Source organism: Apium graveolens, chromosome 3, assembly GCF_009905375.1.
Source record: "Apium graveolens cultivar Ventura chromosome 3, ASM990537v1, whole genome shotgun sequence".
Taxonomy (NCBI): domain Eukaryota; kingdom Viridiplantae; phylum Streptophyta; class Magnoliopsida; order Apiales; family Apiaceae; genus Apium; species Apium graveolens.
In genome coordinates, this window is record NC_133649.1 from 2,214,853 (window position 1) to 2,233,991 (window position 19,139).

Below are 19,139 nucleotides of genomic sequence, written 5' to 3' on the forward strand. Positions count from 1 at the left end.
ATACAAAAGTAGTTAGAAGATGAATAATTTTTCATTAATACAATCTTCAGAGTATTGAAATTTTATATAAGTACAAAAGAAGTTCATAAATGTTTATCTTCAACTATTACTTACTTCCTGATTCACCCCATTAGATATGTTGGCACTCTCATAAATTAGAATTACTATATTTAGAAGAAAGCAGGTAAGAAGATAAGAAAGAAAAAGAAAAAAAGAGTTACTATTTGACTATCTTCAGTGTTACACGGCCATGATGTTTTCAAAGTCAAAATATTAGATGTCATATGAACAAAGTTAATCTACAAGCTAACCACACATACAATGAAAGTGTACATATAAATATAAATAAATATAAATATCAAAGACCAATTTCATAAATGGTTGATTCTCCAACAACTACCTACCTCCTAATTCACGTATATGATTAATGATTGTAGTATAAATTTCCTTAAATCCAAAGTGAAGTGCAACTCGAAGTATTTGAGTTAGTGAAAACGATCTCTAATACAAAAAGAGAAGTTCACATGGCAAACAACTCTGAGAATTTTGACATCGATCAAAATGCTTTGGTCAGGAGTGGTTTTTTAGGGTTCACAAAAAGGTCTGTTGATCTAATCACGCCGGGTCCAGTTGTGCCACAAAATGATGAGTCTCGAAATGCTTTTTTCATGAGTAATTCTCTCAAAAATCATGGCCTACGTGCGAGATCTGGTGATCTCGGTAGCACTCCATTTTATGTGACCCAAAATGAACCTTTCATAAGCAGTTCCCACAGAATCCTTACAAGGTATGAAGACCTCACAACCACTCAGCCTATCCAACAATATAACGTGGGAGGAAATGACAGTCACAAATCCCAAGCAATTATTGGTATCACGTCCACTTTTTCTCCAAGTGGACAAAATAATGCCCCCTTCATGTATAACACATTAGGAATTCAGGATGGGACAAGTCATATGGGATCATTGAATGATACTTTCAACAATAATAGGAATATTTCAAAAATTTCAGGTAACCTTTCTAGGTCGGCTAACAAGGTCAACAGGTCACGCTTAGGCAGACAAAGAATGAAACGAGTACGTTTTAGATTCGCCGAGTGGACAAATGAAGAAGAGAGGCTGATGGATCGAGAAATTTTGAAGTGAGTTTCTTTATTATACTTAACTATTAAACTATAATCTCTTAAACTTTTTACTAAGAGGATTTTCGTGACTTTATAATATTCATTTTATAAATGATACTTCTAGTTCATCTTGTTTTTATTTTTATTTTTTCTCTTCATGTATTTTTTTTTCATGTTTTCTTGTTAAAATTGTTTATTTCTCATTAGATATTAGACTAACTACAAAATTACAACTTCAATATGTACATATTTGTATAAAATTAAAGTTGTTCATAATATGAAATAATCACGTATAATTCTTTAAATATACTTTACTCTGATTTTTTATTTTAAATTTTTTAAATAACTATATGTCAATTATGTGTCAACTTAGTTCACGAAAAAATTTATCGTCTGGCTGTTGTAAAATTGTCAAATTACTATATAGACTTTATATAACCATTCCCGAATGTATATTTTGCAATCTTGCAGGGGAAAGTTTTTGCCAATTGACGAGATTTTTATAAGGATTGCAAAAATGTTGCGGAAGAAATCGGTACGAGATGTTGCGATGCGAGTACTATGGTTGATTGTAAGTAATACTTTAAATAGTATCTTTCATTAAATAGAAATATTTTGAACATATACAACTTTTTAAAATCTCAATGTTTAGACTACTAAAATATAATTATTGTTTGTTTATTCTTCAAATATAATAAAAAGGTGATTTATGTTCAACTTGATATTCATCTTTTAACCGCAGGGATTTTACTCAATAATTTCGAGAAAATTTTATTGTGCATCGCGCAAGAAAGTGTTAATTTAGCTAACTATCCACCATCACCGGATGCATTTATTCGTGTATTGAAAAAGATATTTGTAGTGCATGATATTATGTATATCTGTTTCATATACATTTTTATGAAATAAAAAGGACATGTTGTAGATGTCAAAACGACTCAGGTAGCGCATATAATGAAATCTTACCGCGCATTGCGTGATTAATAGTTTCCGTTTTTAACTTTTTAAAAGTCGAAGTTCAGCTGAAATATTTTTTTCACACGGGTTGTGCATTTTTCATTTCACGTTAATTATTAACAAAAAAATCATTTAAAAAAAATTAAGCCCGTCTTTAAATAAGCCATCGAACTACTACAATTAAAAAAGTTAGTTACGAATAAAGAGCCATTATTTCGTTGACATATGTTTTTTGAGTTTAGCATTCAAATTTTCTGTACTTTTTTTTATGTGTGCAGAAAAATGAAAAATTGGATGATGTTTGGAATTGGGTGGAACCTTCGCCTGCGGGAGATTTGAGAGATCTAACTTTTTACTTGCCAGATAACCCTAATGATCCAGATTTTTTAGCTGTTGAGTAAGTGTTAATATTATGTATTATCATCATTTGCGATTTAGGTACAATTTTTTCAAGAAATAATAACTCAAACATATGTTAACATAATTATCAGAAAACAAAAATGATGCATCAATAAGTAGTGGCAAAGTAACATTATTATCTCTGAAAAGGTGGCATGTAACAAGTGGTTTATAGATAAATTTTTAATGTTACAAGGAAAATTATATATCCTTGTCATGATCGATGTAACATATATTTAATTTTTTCTTTCAAGTATTTCTTTCTTATCCTAATATTTTTCTTATACCAGGAACAAGTTACATTCTCAAGATACAACCTCGATGTAACATATATTTAATTTTTTCTTTAAAGTATTTATTAGTGATCCTAATATTTTTCTTATACCAGGAACATGTTACATCCTCAAAATATATCCTCGAGATATTAAGCGTAATATGGTCTGATCTTCAGATATGAAGGAATCGCTGCCTACAATTCATATGCATGAGTTTGTGTGTTTTTCAGTTATGTAACAATAATGTTATATGATATTTTTACATTTAATATATGTAATATAGCAAAGTGCTAATTTACTCATAGAATTAACTTTGCTATGTAGTATAAAGTGTAATTTAACATATATAATAAATTACGAGTTCGTTACCTTATCAATAATTGTGGAGTTTGGTGTAATGATATCTATTGATAATTCGTATAATTCACTAAATGGTTTTCCTATAATGTGCCCATGGACACATACTAAGATATCATGTGTCATTTTCTAATTGGTACTTGACTCATTAATAATGATGAACCATATATTTACACAAAAATTCTCACCAATAAATTTTGACAACTCATCAAAAGTGCATACAAATTACTCCCTATGTCCCTTGGAATTGTTATCACTTGCGACACGGAGACCAGGATCGTAAGTAAAGAATTGAAAATAGCACAGAAGTTGATATGTTGGACAAATAATGGCCACATATTATTAATATTGTCACGGTTATTTAGGTACTGAGCAAGTCTTTGAGTTTATTAATAATTAAAATTTGTTATTTAGAGTAATGTAAAGAAATGGAAGAGATGATCCAAAATAAAAAGTGTAAAAATAATGAAAGGGATGGACGGAGTAGTAATTAGAATATGCACATATCCACAAACTTAAAAAATGCTTCATTAAATTCATATAAATCATGCCGATCTCCTTTACAATCCTTAACAATTCCATCAAGCACGCCATTATGTTCAAACAAATTATAGTTAGCTACTTTATACTCTCAACATACGTTTTGTATGTTCAAACAAATTATTGTTATTTACTTTATACTCTAAAAAACATTTTAAAATAAATAATTTTAGATTTGTATTTGTTGGATTTTATTAAATCTTATATATTATAAATATTATATTAGTTTATTTATGACATTTTCATATTAAATTTATATTTGTACTTTAGAAATTAACATATATTATAATAAATATATTTAAACCTTTAATATTTGTTAAAAAGATATTATAATATTCAAATTACTATTACTACAAGTCTTAAGAGTAATTAATAATATTTCAAAAAAAAATATAGTACCAATAATGATACCTTGAATATTTAATTTAGTCTTACCATCCAATTTACCTATCATTTTTTATTTTGTATGGTCAAATTGACCCAATTTTGACTGCAAATTTTAAATAATTTTTTAATTAAAAAATTTATAAAAATGACATCAATGAAAAATATATATATAATGTACTTCAAAGTTGAGTCAATTTGATCATAAAAAGTCATATGGCAGACATATTGGCATAAATGGAGTGAGAAGTAACAGAGCATAGATCATTACATTCAAATACAATGCTAACATTTTGAAAAATGAAACTACCGCGTAACTCATTCAATCCATCCTAAGAACATGATAAAGTAAAACGAACTAATTATAAAAATGGTGAAAGAAACTCAAAAATGTATCTCTCTCTTCTAAATTTCAAATGCCTTGCATAAATCTCCTTTCCTGAATGTAACTCAAATGCAAATCACATGTCACGAGTAGATTTTAAGCAATTTCTCTAAAAATTTGAGATCGCCCTAAAACTAAGATTTAACATTGATCAACTATATTTCAACATACATATATTTCATTCCCCTTGACCTAATGCTAAATCTAACATCTGCTAACTTTTCTATATTCAGAAAGAGAAGGTATTGCCAAAGTCTTAATGTATATCCTCTATTTGAACATTTCCGTTGACTCGTCATTCAATTCTAGACACTTCTTCATGTTCTGAGAATATCGATAAACTCCATCGTCGTCGAATCATAGTAGCCTCGGAAGATTCCATAATAGAAGTTTGCAGCTTCACGAAGTTCCATCCAGCTCAGCACGACCATCTCAAATGAATGCGCCTATCTTAACTTATTCGCTGGTACTATATCCAATAGTCCAACAGGAACTCGATATGAGCTCAAACGTCCTCACATAGCTATACACACTCCTACACACTCTCGTTTCTAGTTTACTATAACCTCAGCTCTGATACCAACCTGTAATGCCCCCAAATCCGGGGTTAGAGGATTTGGTCGTCATGAAGAAACCTCAAATTAAATCAACCTGTTTAATCGATAAATAAATGCCAGCGGAAGATATTTAGCATAAATGACCCCAACTAATCCAAGATCTTTTAAGGTTACAGTTCTGGAAACAAGAATCTCAAATTCTAAAATAATTTTTCACTTTCTCTTAAAACTCTTTTCAACAAATCTCAATCTCAAAACTAAACCCGCTAGTATAACTTCGAAAGGAAGTATACTAGGCCCAACTATAAAATACACAACTATAATATAATATAATATAAACAACTTTGTACAATAAAACTTACACTGGTTCGCAAATCCTGGACCAACCACATTCCAAAAGCTTCTTCTTTGCTTCCTCGAATTACGCCGCTAAACAGCGCAAGCTAATCCTCATTGGAGGTTAAATTTAAAAACAGGCAAGTATGAGCGGAAGAAATGCTCAGCAAAATCATTATAACGAATATAGGGTCGTTTTGATATAAAACCCACATCTGCAATAGCGCAGGAACATTTAAAAATCATAATTGCTGAATCATAAAATTGTAGTTGAGGAATCCCAGAATTGATTCCTTAATTATATTCAAAACCATTTTGATATTTTTGAGCGAAATGCTTCAGCCATACTTTGAATCTTGACGAGAATAAAACTCGTAAAACAGTGTTTACGGAAATATCGTAAACAACAGTAATATGAAACAGTGATTATGGACTGAATCATAAACTTTATTCAAAACCAAAACATTTGATAAATCATACCTTATAAGATTATCAAAAGCAATATAATAATTTAGATTGGAATCCTCGAACGACGATGTGTTGCCGCCGGTGATCAGCCACGGAGCAACACTGGTATGCCGAAGCATATCCAACTAAACAAAGGGGTACCCAAGGCACATATCGGCCTAGCTAGGTGTTATATCCTGTATAACACATAGCTCACACTGGACCGCCGCCACGACCTCTTACGCAACCATCTAATCTCAAAAACGTTTTATTGAGAGGGGTCATAATACTCGACACCCTTAAAAACTTTTATGCCCCCATTTACTTGGGCAGGAATACTCACAAAACCAACTCATTTTTCTCAAAACCCAAAACATTAATAAATCCAGTATTTTGATAAGTAAAATCACTTAGCTATTCTAAACATAGAATAGCAGAAGAATACATGCATAAACAGAATCATTTAATTCAGCGATATGTAAAATATTTATCTATTCCGAACTGAATAAGGAAAACAATACTTGCATGAAAAGATTTAAAATAAATATCACTTGAACAATAAGTGATGATAGGGATACTTGCATAATATGATTCGAAATAAACGTCACTTGAAAGATAAGTGAAGTCCGGGGTACTTGCCTTTGGGTTTTAGCAGTTAGTCACACTCGCAAAGACGCATCTATTTTGACATTCCGTCTCAAAATATCACCGTCCTTCCTTTCAACACTTTACTGATGTGTTGCCCCTGCGATTGCTAGAAGCCAGGTACCCAACACCATTTCATCTTACTCTTTATCCAATGTCTTGTCCCAATCAACTTGAGAGATCCGCATCTAGAATTAAAATATACAACTTTAATCGTCTACACGATAATTACTCAACGAATTGCGCTTCAACAGCCTATCGTCTACCCATACGATAGCCCACACATAACTATAATAATCAAACACAGGACTCTTGACCCACGTACACTACATCACATAGCACATAACTCACGTATCACATAATTCATATAACACATGCCTCGGTTCGTCAAAAGGGTCGACTCCGTGTGTTTAAAACTGAAATCGGGTCAAAAATATGATTTATCGATTAATAATTGACTCAGAATGACTTGTAAAATAAGAGACCATTCGAAACAAAAGAATTTGGGTCTCGAAAGTATTTTTAATGAAATCGGAATATTTTTCTGAGTCTAGAAGCGTTCGTTTCGTATTAAACGGACGAACGGTTGATTTAATATGAATTTTTTAACATTTTTCGGAATTAAAACGGTCTCCAAATCATTTAATAATTAAATAATAGGGCTCGAACACCCGAAAATAATTTTTTAATAATTATCGAGCCTGGAAAATAATTTTAAAATAATATTTTAAAGTTCGAAACTATTTTTCGGAATTTTTAAATCAAAAATAAATAATTAAATCTAATTAAATAATCAATTAAAATTAATTAATAACTAATTAAATTAATTAATCAATTAATATTTAAATTAATTGACTAATTAAATAATTAATTATCAACTAAAATCAATTAACTAAATAATTTGGATTAATTTTTGAACTAAAAATAAATTTTCAGAATTAAAATAATGATTTTTAGAATAAAAGAAAATAAATTTTAAAACTAAAAACTGAATTTTGATTTATTTTTAACTAAAAAAAAACTGCAGAAACAGAATTGCTATTTGGAATCAGGATTTATGAGGATCAAACACAGGTTGGAATTAAAACCAACCGGGTCGGGTGAAGTCTGAATCGGGTCGTCGGAGATCATCAAGAACAACCGTATTTTCTGCAGTTTCCGGCCACTGCCGTCTTTCTCGGCGAGGCTCGGTCGAAGCCAAATCGACTTCTTTTCAGTCCGTTTTTAATGCAAAACAAGTACTAGGCTTCCCAGGAGCATGACTAAAACAAAAACAATCAGAATCAACGATTACACTGTTGAATCCGATCAAAAACCGGTTAACCGAAACCAATTTCCGGTCAACAACTAATTCTACTCGTTTTAATACCAAATTGATCAATTAATATGTCAAAATGAAGCTGGGATTCTGTATAATGCATTCATATCATCAAAATAATCCAAAAATCACCCAATAAGAAACCCCTAATTCGGGGAATAAACCATAAATTACGAATTTTCAAATTATTAATCGTTTGAAAGATTTGATGGCATAAACAAGAAGATTATGAAAACCTGAACATTTTGATTACTCATACTTCAAAAACTGAGATATGCATCACCCTCAAATTTGGGTTTGATTCTCAGAACTTTTCAAGAACACCAAGAACACATATTCAAATAATTTTCATAAAATCAAACTTCAATTTCTATATGATATTGAACTCTATTTTTGAAGTATAATATACCAAAATGACCAGAAAAATATTATCTACAAGATGGAAGCATCAAATCACATCAACAACATCAAGAACAAATTTTCATAATTTAATTATTAAATAATTCAAATATAAATAAACAAATAAGAAAATTACCATGATTTCTGGGCAGAAACTGATGATTGATTCAGAAAGACGATTTCGAGAGCTTCATTTTGATATGCTGCACGCTCGAATTGGAGTTCGATAACGCCTTCGTTCGTGTGTTTGATTCTCAGGAACGTATCGGTTTTCTAGTGTTTTCTCTGTATTTACGGTATTTTAACTGGTTGCAACTGAATAAACGAAATAAATGAAATAAGAAATAGGCTATTTATATTTATGGAATATTGGATCGTTCTGGATCGTTTTGGATTGTTGTTGTTTAGCTGCTAAGTAACTACAAAATGATCCAAAAATAGATTACTTAGTCGCTAAATAACTATAAAAACGATACAATTTAATACCAGAATTGGATAATTATCAAAACCGGGCTTTTCATAAAACACCATATACAAAAATAATGTAAAAATATCCCGTCTCTCCAGAATACGGGTTTTATTGATTTATCGAAATAACTATCGTATCGAAAATCTTGCGCCGGGCCGCGCACGGGTCAAACCGTAATTCAGATCGAAAAAGTCAAAATACGAAAAATGTCCGGAATTACCAGATTAGGTTAGGAAGGAGTTTTCAGAAGAGTTTCGGGTTATAAAAACGCAAAAACAGATGAAGTTGGACGATTCCCGGCTTTATAAAATAATTTTGTAATTATTCAGAAAATAATTAATAATTCCATAAATCAATATAAAATCATATAGCACTCCAAAAATTACCAGAAAAATACCCCAATTATCTATATTTTATTCTGGACATATAATAATTAGAATACTCAAAGAATATCACATATGAACATCCAAAACATCAACTCCAATTACCAGATAATTCACCAAAATTCACATAAAATCACATAAATAATTCCAAATAATTATAATAATATTTTAAAATACGGAGTATTACAATATTAATGTGGGGACCATACAAGTGCAACAAAGAAATGAACGCTCGCTAACTGGACTAATACAATTTGTAATAATATCAAAATGAACACCTTTAATTTTTTATTTTTTTTGATTCGAAAACAACTTGGACTCATTAAACTATTACATGACAACCTCTCATAAATTTTTTTGTGCATCTATCTTTTTATTAAATTATCCAATCCAAATTCTAATAAAGAATAAATATGATATCCTAAAAAATAAAGAACGAATGATATACCCTCTAAATTTTAATAAAAATGAATTAACACATTGTTAAGAATAAAAATAATTTAAATATTTCATTTTTAATATATAAAAATTATTACAACCGTGCATAACACGGGTATTGATCTAGTATTAATAATAATCGGGATGAGAGAGAGTTGAACCAAAGTTCAAGAAAACGGGAGATAAACCTTTATTGCTAGACTATCACAATCGTGCTTAAACTTGGTATTAGGTGTGTATAGTTTAAATGTGGAAACAATTATATCCATCAAAATCATTACATTCCCCACAATCATCATAACTTGGTAGCCAACATCCTGGGGAACATAATCTAGCTATCATGGGGAAGAAAATAACAAACACATTCCTAGTAGATAAGAGATAAACTGAAACAAAGCAAGCTACCTCCACTAGGTAGACAACATCGACATTTGGGTTATTCTGACAACAAAGTTAAACCCTAACTTTGATTACTGCATTTTGAAAGCATCTACTGATCTTTTAATGAGCGGTTTCAACCAACCAGAACTGCAGCTATGGCATGATTATGCATTCGATCATTTATTTCTCACCAAATATATAACACAACTACTGATAAATATAAAATAGAGAGCAACAAATTAGTTGGGATGAACGACAAGTAAATTGCCCATTCAGATAGCTTAACTCAACCAGTTGCAAGTATAGTACAAGAGAAATCTGGCTCAGTCATTAACTTTGCAGCATAAATGCAGGAACTGAAGAGATGTTAATTAGATTTGATTCATTACTTATATCATAAAATCGGAATGGGTATTTTATCGGATCTTTAAGGAAATAGGTCGGATCACCGCTGAGGAAGATGACGACGCTCCTTATATGGGAGTCGCTTACAACGACTATTGATGAGATGATTGATAAAGTTATTATATGAAGGTTTACTATGATCCCCATAGGAACAATTTTATTATCAGTCCCATTAGCGACTGATATGGCCGCACTGGGTGGCCGCTCCGCAACACGAGTAAGGTGACAAGGAAGAATTAGCGAGGAGGTTGCTCCCACAACTAAACTAGAAAATGAACAAAGCATAAAAATCGTATAAGGAAGAGGATCCCCAGAGAACCTCTCCATGCTTAGGGCGCATCCTAGGCATGTGGGAGGACTCGGGAGAACTCCAACCATTCACAGGGCGCGCCCCGTGAAGGAAAAGGGCCCCCCGGGAGCCCTTCATCCTGTAAAACATGTCGAAGGTATCATTTTATAGTCTTGTGGATTATCCTTGTAGGGAAACAGTCGTAAACATCTAATGTGTGCTTTGGGATCCCTGTCTCCGTAATCGGCGGGTTGTCCTCGATAGGAGACTTTGGGGTTATCTCGTATTTTGTACGTCTACGCTTGTGATCACATGTCCCGTAGTCTGGTGGGTTATCCAACTCAAGCCTATCTATCATGAATCTTCCAGAGAACATCCATCTGTTTCGGAGTAAGCTTCTTCTCCTCATTGCTCGTCCAAAACAAGTCCAACTCATACTCCTTTACCTCCGGGTGAAGATAATGTATAAGAGACTCCGAAGGAGTAACAACGTACTCGATACTCGACGGAAAAAGAACTCCGCTTCGTCTCTAAACACATCTTGAGTAGTAGGCTCATATACAGGAGACTCGCTCTCCGCATCGAAAACCACGGTCTTGACTTTCCTCTTGCCGTTTGCCTCCAACGACAACTCGGAGCATGCGGTCCGGAAAGAACATCGAAAGTGGATGCCTCATGCTCAATAGCCATAGAAATCTCTCCTCGCCGAATCTCGTCTTCCAAAGTCTCGGAAAGATGAAACAAGGACGAAGCCAACAAAGGAGATGGTGACGAAAGTGGAGTGGTGGAAAGCCCCAACTTGCGGTTAAACTTCGTGAACGGATGAAAATACGTAGGCAAATCGTCGTCCAGCTGGGATAAGAGCAAGGAAAAATGGTACGACATGTCACAACACCAACAAATATAAAAGTATATTTTGGAGAAACTTAGACACCCCAACGAAAAGGACAAAAGACGCAAAGTAGAAGTTCCCAGAAACCTCGGGCGCCCCCCGCATAATGCGAAAGACCGCAACCCGAGAGCCACAAAGCCCCGGGCACCCCCCGCACTACGCGGAGGCTACGACCCAAGAGACATTGCAGCCTCGGGTGCGCCCCGTAAAGGAAATAGAGGCCGTGACCTGAGAACGTCAAGGCTTCGGGCGCGCCCTGTATAGTACGGAGGACGCGGCCGCGACTTTGACGCGTCTCCGGCGTGCCCCGTGCGGGAAAGAGGGGGTCGCAAGCACCAATGGCGTGCCTCGGGCGCCCCCATGTATGTGGGTACAAATTTTTTAAACTCAAATTTCAAGATTCAAGCTACTAAAGCAATTGGAAGTCAATTAATGCATCCACAAGAATCCAGAAGCTATGTATACCACATAAACATACATATACATAAAACATGGCATAAGCATTGAAGTTCAAGAAGCTTAAATTTCTTACATCTAGTAGCATACATGGAAGGAATTGAAAAAAGAGACATGGAAGAGTACCTTGGAAGATGGAGGATGAGTGGGTTGAAGCTAAGACAAAGATGGAGTCAAGAACAAGCTAAATCCAAGCTTCTTGATATTTTTGGAGGAGATAGGTTTATGCTCTTTGGACTGGGTATTTAGGAAGATGGGAACTAAAAATAAAATGAAGGAGAAAGAAGGATTAAAAGGAAGCAAAGCTACAAATTTTAGAAATTTAAACCCCCGGAATATACTCCCGGGGGTAGGGTGCCCCTGTATGCCCTCGAAAGGGGGAAGGCAGAAAATTTTGCGGAGAATATTTACGAAGGATGTTTGCGGAGGATATTTGCGAAAAATATTTATGGAGGACGCACTACACCAAAAACAGCCTGTTGTAACCTTAAAAAATGTTACAATAGGGCCCTTTTAACGTTACTAAAGGCCAAAAACAGCATAAGGTAACATAAAATTTAAGTTAGTTTTTTCGGTGTAAGTTTAGGGTACCTAATCTAACATAAACGTCATCTACGGTAACATGACCTTTTCTGTTACCCTAGGCCCCTAAGGTAACAAAAAACAGTCCAAATGTAACGTAAAATGTATGTCACATTAGAGATCCCATGAATGTTCAAAATGACATGGAATACTGACGTGGCATGCAATGTGGCATGCTGGTGTGGCAGTGTGGGGCCCACATTAATGACGTGGCATGTAGTGACGTGGCATGTGGGTCCCACTTTTATGGTGTATTTTATGAACCTATGGTAACACTTTTAGTAGCTAATGTAACATTTGTAAGCAAGCTACTGAAACATTTTATATTGTCTACGGTAACAGTTTATGAAGCTAATGTAACACTTTGACAAATAAGAAATTGAAAATCTGTTATTGGTATTTAAGAAACCCCAAATTCAATAAAACATCCAAAATAAAAAACATCTAACAAACATCGTCCTAAAACATCAAACCATCCAACAACCATCCTACTAAAACATCTAACCCCCTACTAAAACATCCAACATCCAACAAAAGTTAAACTAGTTCACGACTTAATAGATAGCGTTATACGCTTATAAACTTGAAGGTAATCAGTAGGACACTTGATAACTTCTGTCAACTTGTCGGACTCTGCTGTTGCTTTTTGTCGAATTTTCAGACTCGTTGTAGGTTGATCTTCCAAGAGCATTAATTAAGGGGAAAAAATCTAACAATGCATCAGACGTAAAATGCTACTTCATTCGAATAAAACTTATAGACCCTGATGATGTGAAAGATCCTATTTAATTGTATTAAAAGAATATTTCACATCACAGGGAGTTTTATTCGAATGATGTAACATCTTACGTCTAATGCAATATGAGATTTTTTCTCATCTTTTTACTCTCCATGTTGGCCTAAGTCAAAATCAATTAAATCAAATTCAGATTTTTGATATCAAAATCAGTGGGAAAAAAAGAAGTTAGTGTGATGAAACCCTATATACTCAAAATAAATTCAACTATATACTTGCAACAAAAATAATTGAAAGATTCAGCACAGGTGCATTAGATGTGATAGTATATTATAGTACAATTTTGTGTCAATATCTCATAATCTCATTACAAATATATAAAATGAATTGTAAACAAAATGAATTTATGCATCGAATATATGCTTTAGTATTGGACTGAGATGAGATCAATGTACTTTATTTCAAATAATAAAAAATGGGTGATGACAGGAGAACATAGACTGGAAACATATTGGGAACGGTGGACATATTAATTCCAGTATTAAAGAGCACAATATTACAAGTAATAGAGGAAGGAAATGTGTCATACCTTCATCATCGTTAAGCATCAGATTCCCAGAAAGCAAGTCATTATGAGCAAACACCACTAGAGCATTAAGACGACCTGTCAAATCATGTCCCAAATTCAACATTTCTCGATAAATAAAACTAAGTTCTCTGAAAGAGTCAACATAAAATCACAAACACGTGACCCTGAAACAAAACTAGACTTGATTTTTATTTTTAATTTAAACGATTGGATGCAACCATTCTACGATAACAGGGCTTCAGTTTTCTGTAACTTTTAAATTCTTGTTATATATTAATATTTAAGAAGACATTATAAATACCACATTATGTACAATTATCTCATGTATAATGTATACTTATAATTGAGAAGGGGCAATACCTGTTACAGAGTGCAAAATCAAAACTTAATTCACTGAACTCAAAGTTCCAAACTCCTGCAGTAAAAAATAATACAACATAATAGTTAATTTTCATCAAATAAATCCACATAAATATTTATAAAAATAAAAAACAACTGTAATAGCAACCGCAAATACATACACAATCAGACACAGAGGGAGAGAGGGAGGGAGAGAGAGATGTAGAGAGAGATGGAGAGAGAGAGAGAGAGAGAGACAAAGAGGGGGGGGGAGAGACATAGAGGGATAGAGAGAGAGAAGGCACATAGAGAGAGACAAAGAGAAATGGAGTGAGAGAGAGAATGAGAGGGGGAGAGAGATTAAGAGATAAACACAGATGGAGAAATTCCAAATCAAACAAAGAAAATAACAAGGACATTTAAAAAGCCCTAAATGAAAACAAAACCCTATAAATTGAAAAATACCTTCAACTGAACAGGAACACCTGAAAACCAAACACAAACAACTTCAACTGAACATGTACAGGAACACCTGAAGCCCTAATTGAATGAAGATGGGAAGCCTTAATTAGAAAGACTCGAGAGACTCAATCCCCAATTCAATTGAAGCACCTAAAGCCCTAATTAGAAAGTAACAACTGTTATTTCTAGAGAACTAACAATGAGATTTACAGAAGGGGGGTTGAATGTAAATCTCAAAACTTTTTCAAGTTTTGAGCAGTTTATAAAGACTGTGTGTTCAAGATGAACAAGTATGTGAATTGCTTTAAGCTGATACAGACAGATATATATTCAAACACAAATGTAAAGAACACAATAAACCTTTAAAAACTTTTCTGGTGGATTTGTTGTTCCACCAGAGATGGTATTTCAGAAATTCTGTGATCTAAGAATTTGATCACAGCTGCATCCTAGTACAAACTAGATAATTTTTCTCTCAAGATTTTTCTAAACAGCTCTGGAAAAATTCTCATCTAATTACTAGCTACTACTTGGTTTATATATTACCAAGTTTACAAGTGAAGACAAGGATATATAAAATAATAAAGTAAGATCTCCACTTGTTTCTTCTCCAGTTCACTCCAGTACTTTGTTGACTTAATGTCTCTTTATACTAGAGTAGAACGACTGCTTTTTCTGATGTTCCTGAAATTAGGCTGCCACATTTCAGTTATCTCTGTTCACCCACGTGCCTCTGTTTGTAGGTACAACTACCACTTATCAACGGTTAATCAACAGAACATCCGTTGAAGCTTTCATCCGTTGATGCACTCATCCGTTGAAGGATGTTATCCGTTGAAGCTTTAGAGACATCCGTTGAAGCTTAGCTTCTCATCCGTTGAAGGTCTTTAAGTCATCCGTTGATACCACTTCATTTATACAAAATTACAAGGCATGAAATATTTACAATTGGCCTTCCTATCTGCATATCTTCTAGTAGTCAACATGACTCATAGTTTCTCTCAACTTCTAAGAATTACATCTTAAATACAGAGACTGAAATATGCTACAACACTAGACTTATTTCTAAGTAAAGCTACACCATCAACGGATAGCCAAAGTGGTCTTATCCGTTGAGGCTACAGACACTGAATTTCTACTTAAGTGTTTTGTTAAACATATCATCAAACTAATGCACATATATTCCTAACAATCTCCCCCTATTTATGTCTATAAGAATTGTAGGCATAAATTCAGGGTTAACTTGATGATAACAAAACACTTAACAGATATATGAATTGAAACTAAGTAGAAATTTGAAAATGCTGCAAAAATGTATGTACTAGGAGGAAATTGAAGATTTACAGTATTTCCAAGGATACTCCTTTAGCCTGAGCAAATCATCTTTTTCTTCTTTGTTCCCTGGTTTTCTTTCCTAGCCCTTTGTCATTTTCCTCAATTTGGAGTTGGAGTTGTCTGAAGAATTCAGCTTCATCTTCAACACTGATATCCAACTTAGATTGCATTTCCTTGAGAGTTTCATTGCTGGCAATCTTAAGTTGGTCTTCAAGTCTGAAAAATCTTCTGACTCCTTTATCATCTCTAAATTCCATCAACCAATGAGGTGATTTGTGAATTGTAATTCCCCTTTCTTGAATGAGTAAAGTCCTGGGTAAAGCATTGGGCTCCCTCCAAGTTTTCCTTATATTGGCAATCTTGTTGAGAATTTCAGTCTTGGCAGTTCTGGTAAAGCCAGAATCCTTTTGTATAGCTGAAAAGACTCTAATCAAGGTAGAGTAGCCTTCATTCAGAATCCTGTGGAGAGGCCATGTTCTTTCCCCAGCTCCTTTGTATCTGAACATTAATCTCTCTGGTAGCTGTCTGTAAGCAGCTATTCCTCTTACATCCTCCAGCTCATCCAGATAGAGTTCAATGTCTGAAATTTCTTTTATGTCACAGATGTGAACATAATCATCTTTAGAAATGGATGGCTTAGGCTTAGGCTTTTGTTTTTGAGTGAATTTCTTAGAGGTTATGGGAGGTGTAGATTTGGGTTTTCTTTTCTGTTTCTTTGGTAGTGGAAGAGTGGTTAGAAAGGTAGGCAATTTGATGGTGTCCCAATCAATAGGTTCCTCTTTTGGAATGATTGGTTCACCATGGATGTTTATAGTGGGATTAGCAACAAGAGGTTCAGGTATGGAAGGTAGTGGTTTAGATATAGATTTGGTTACTTCAGTATTATCTTCACTCCTTCTATGTGCCTTGGCCTTTCTTCTGTTTCCCTTCTGCCATTCCTCTCTTTCTTCCATACTCTCACCAAATATACTCCCAAAAACCTCATCTAGGTTTGCAATCTTGTCTTCACCCCTGACTTCAATTCCTTTCTCTTCTTCAACTTGACTTGACTTTAGCTGTTGTTCAAGCTTTGCTTGTGCTCTTTTGTTAGCCTTTAGTTGCTTGACTTCTTCCTTCTTGGCTATTGAGAATTTGGGATGTCCTTGCATCACACATATGCTCTTTCCCTCTCTAGAGATAATAGCCCTATTTCTCCTTACAGCCTCATCCATGGTCTCTTTGAGATAAGCAATACTCCTACCTAAAAGCTTGTTCTCATCAGCTTTTGGAGGAGGAAAGTCCACTTCTTTTAAAGGATTCTTTGTAGAGTCCTTATTGGATCTTTTATTGGGCTTGAGAATTATAGCTTGTAGTTCTTTGGAAGAAGCTTCTCCATCCTTATGTCTCCCTACTGGCTTGAGCTCCATGTTGATTGGTTCAATCTTTGTGCTATATTTCACAGATGTTGATTTATCTTGTGTAGAGCCAAACAACAGTTACAACCTTTCATCAATTCTCCTCCTTTGCTCTTTCACTTGAATTTCAGCTGCTGCTAGCTGAATCAAATCAATTCCATCAGGCTTTCCTTTGATTTGAATGATTGGAGAAGTAGTGATGGCAGGAACTAGCACTTTAGATATTTTGATTTTTGTAGATGGCTCTCCTTCCCCTTCCCTTTTACTCTCCCCCTTTTTGTTATCATCAAGGAGAGGGGTCAAGCCTTGTGCTTTTGCCAGCTGCATTAGGAGACTGGTTTGAGATTGTTGGTTGTGAAGAATGGTGGCCACAGAATCTTCAATAACTTGAACTCTGTCTTCCAACTTGGCCAGCCTTTTCTCAGTAACTGATTCCTTTTTCAATCTCAAAACCAAGTCCTGCAATGTACCATAGGGCATGACTGAATCCAATTTTTCAGAACTGTAGGATTTCAAGTCAGCAATATCCTTCCTGAGATCATCCATACTCAGATTCTGCTTTACTTGCTGCAACTTCATGAGATGCAGTGAGTCCAGGTGAGCTTGAAGGATAGCCTTGATACTTGCATGTGAAGTGTTCTGAATGGCCTGTTGAATAGTGTTGATTTGTTTGACTAAGGAGACATTGAATTCCCCTGATCTATACTCCTTTGTCAAAGCCCATTCAGGTAGATTTGGAATTGAACTAGGGCCTTCATCTCCCCCTAAGTTCATGCTTCCATCAAAAGAAACAGAGTCATCATCATCAGAATTTACTCCAAATTCCTCAGATAGCTCACCAGCTGTAGAAGGCATCTTGTTAATAGCAGCTTTATCCCTTTGAAGAGATTCTGTTGTGTGTACTAGATGTAGTGTCTTTTCTGCCTCCTCATTGCCCTGAGCAGCCAACATTTGATAGGCTGACACAGGATGAGTAAAAGTGTCAGCATCCAAGGAAATGTTATCAATTACAACTTTGTAATGTTGCTGAAATTGTCTTTCCTTTTCAGCATCATCCACAATCATTGACTCACTAGCAATGGCTGGTTCCACCCTTATATCTACTGTACCTGCCTTTCTCTCTTTTTCTCTATTTTCTTGCATCAGGGGCTCCCCCTGGCTCACACAACTCACTCCCTCACCTTCACCTACTAAGGTGGTACTCCTCTCACTTACTTTTGCCATGCTGGAAGAAATAGCATGCATTTTTGAGCTCTCAATCTCTCCTTTTGCCTGGGAGCAACCCAGCCTCTCACTCAAATTTTCACTCCCTTCCCTCAATCCTAAGAGTGATTGCACAGTATTCATGTCTTCTACACTTGGAATTGATTCAGTTATGTGTGGAGAGACTATCAACGGATGTGGAATATCCGTTGAAGGTGAAACTGATGTTATCAACGGATAACTGCTGTTAAGCTTATCCGTTGAAGAGCAACCACTTATCAACGGATGAGTGATATCCGTTGAAGAAGGAAAAGAAGTTGAAATTGAAAGTGATATAACTGTTGAATCTGTGTAGATTGATTTGAGATGTGGTGACACAGATCCTTCAATTATATCTGAAAGAATTTGCGGGTGATCCAACAAATCATCTAAGAGATGATGATCACCTGTATTTGAGTGGGGCTCCTCCCTGAGTTGTAAAGAGGGAGAATCAGGAATTGATGGGAATAACATATCCACATCCAGAGATGGTGATGAAGTGTTTGGTGATTGATGTGTGATTATTGTGAGAGAATGGGGCTGTGACTCCACATTTATTGGAGCCACATCAAACTGAGTTTGAGAAGGCATAGATACAGATGGATGTATCTGTGCAGTGTGTGCA

At 34.6% G+C, this 19,139-nt stretch overlaps 1 protein-coding gene across 3 annotated transcripts; it reads left to right on the forward strand.

Moving 5' to 3' along the window:
- Positions 1 to 472: 472 nt before the first annotated feature.
- Positions 473 to 3,032, forward strand: LOC141710508 (uncharacterized). Of its 3 annotated transcripts, XM_074513076.1 has the most exons (5): positions 473 to 787; positions 1,012 to 1,141; positions 1,595 to 1,694; positions 2,359 to 2,477; positions 2,868 to 3,032. In XM_074513076.1, exons 2-5 carry the CDS (start codon positions 1,068 to 1,070, stop codon positions 2,905 to 2,907), a joined length of 333 nt encoding a protein of 110 aa, XP_074369177.1. In that variant the 5' UTR covers positions 473 to 787; positions 1,012 to 1,067; the 3' UTR covers positions 2,908 to 3,032. The 3 variants fall into 3 exon arrangements, with proteins under 3 accessions (XP_074369177.1, XP_074369175.1, XP_074369176.1); XM_074513074.1 differs by having other exon boundaries at positions 473 to 1,141; positions 2,868 to 3,014; XM_074513075.1 differs by lacking the exons at positions 2,359 to 2,477; positions 2,868 to 3,032 and adding an exon at positions 1,866 to 2,055 and having other exon boundaries at positions 473 to 1,141.
- The last annotated feature ends 16,107 nt before the right edge of the window (positions 3,033 to 19,139 follow it).

What these genes read in the sequence shown, in the direction of transcription:
- LOC141710508 (XM_074513074.1), top strand. Translation starts at nt 525, where the DNA reads ATGGCAAACAACTCTGAGAATTTTGACATCGATCAAAATGCTTTGGTC. An exon ending in ATGGATCGAGAAATTTTGAA is followed by an intron (nt 1,142 to 1,594) that starts GTGAGTTTCTTT and finishes GCAATCTTGCAG; the next exon opens with GGGAAAGTTTTTGCCAATTG. An exon ending in TGCGAGTACTATGGTTGATT is followed by an intron (nt 1,695 to 2,358) that starts GTAAGTAATACT and finishes TTATGTGTGCAG; the next exon opens with AAAAATGAAAAATTGGATGA.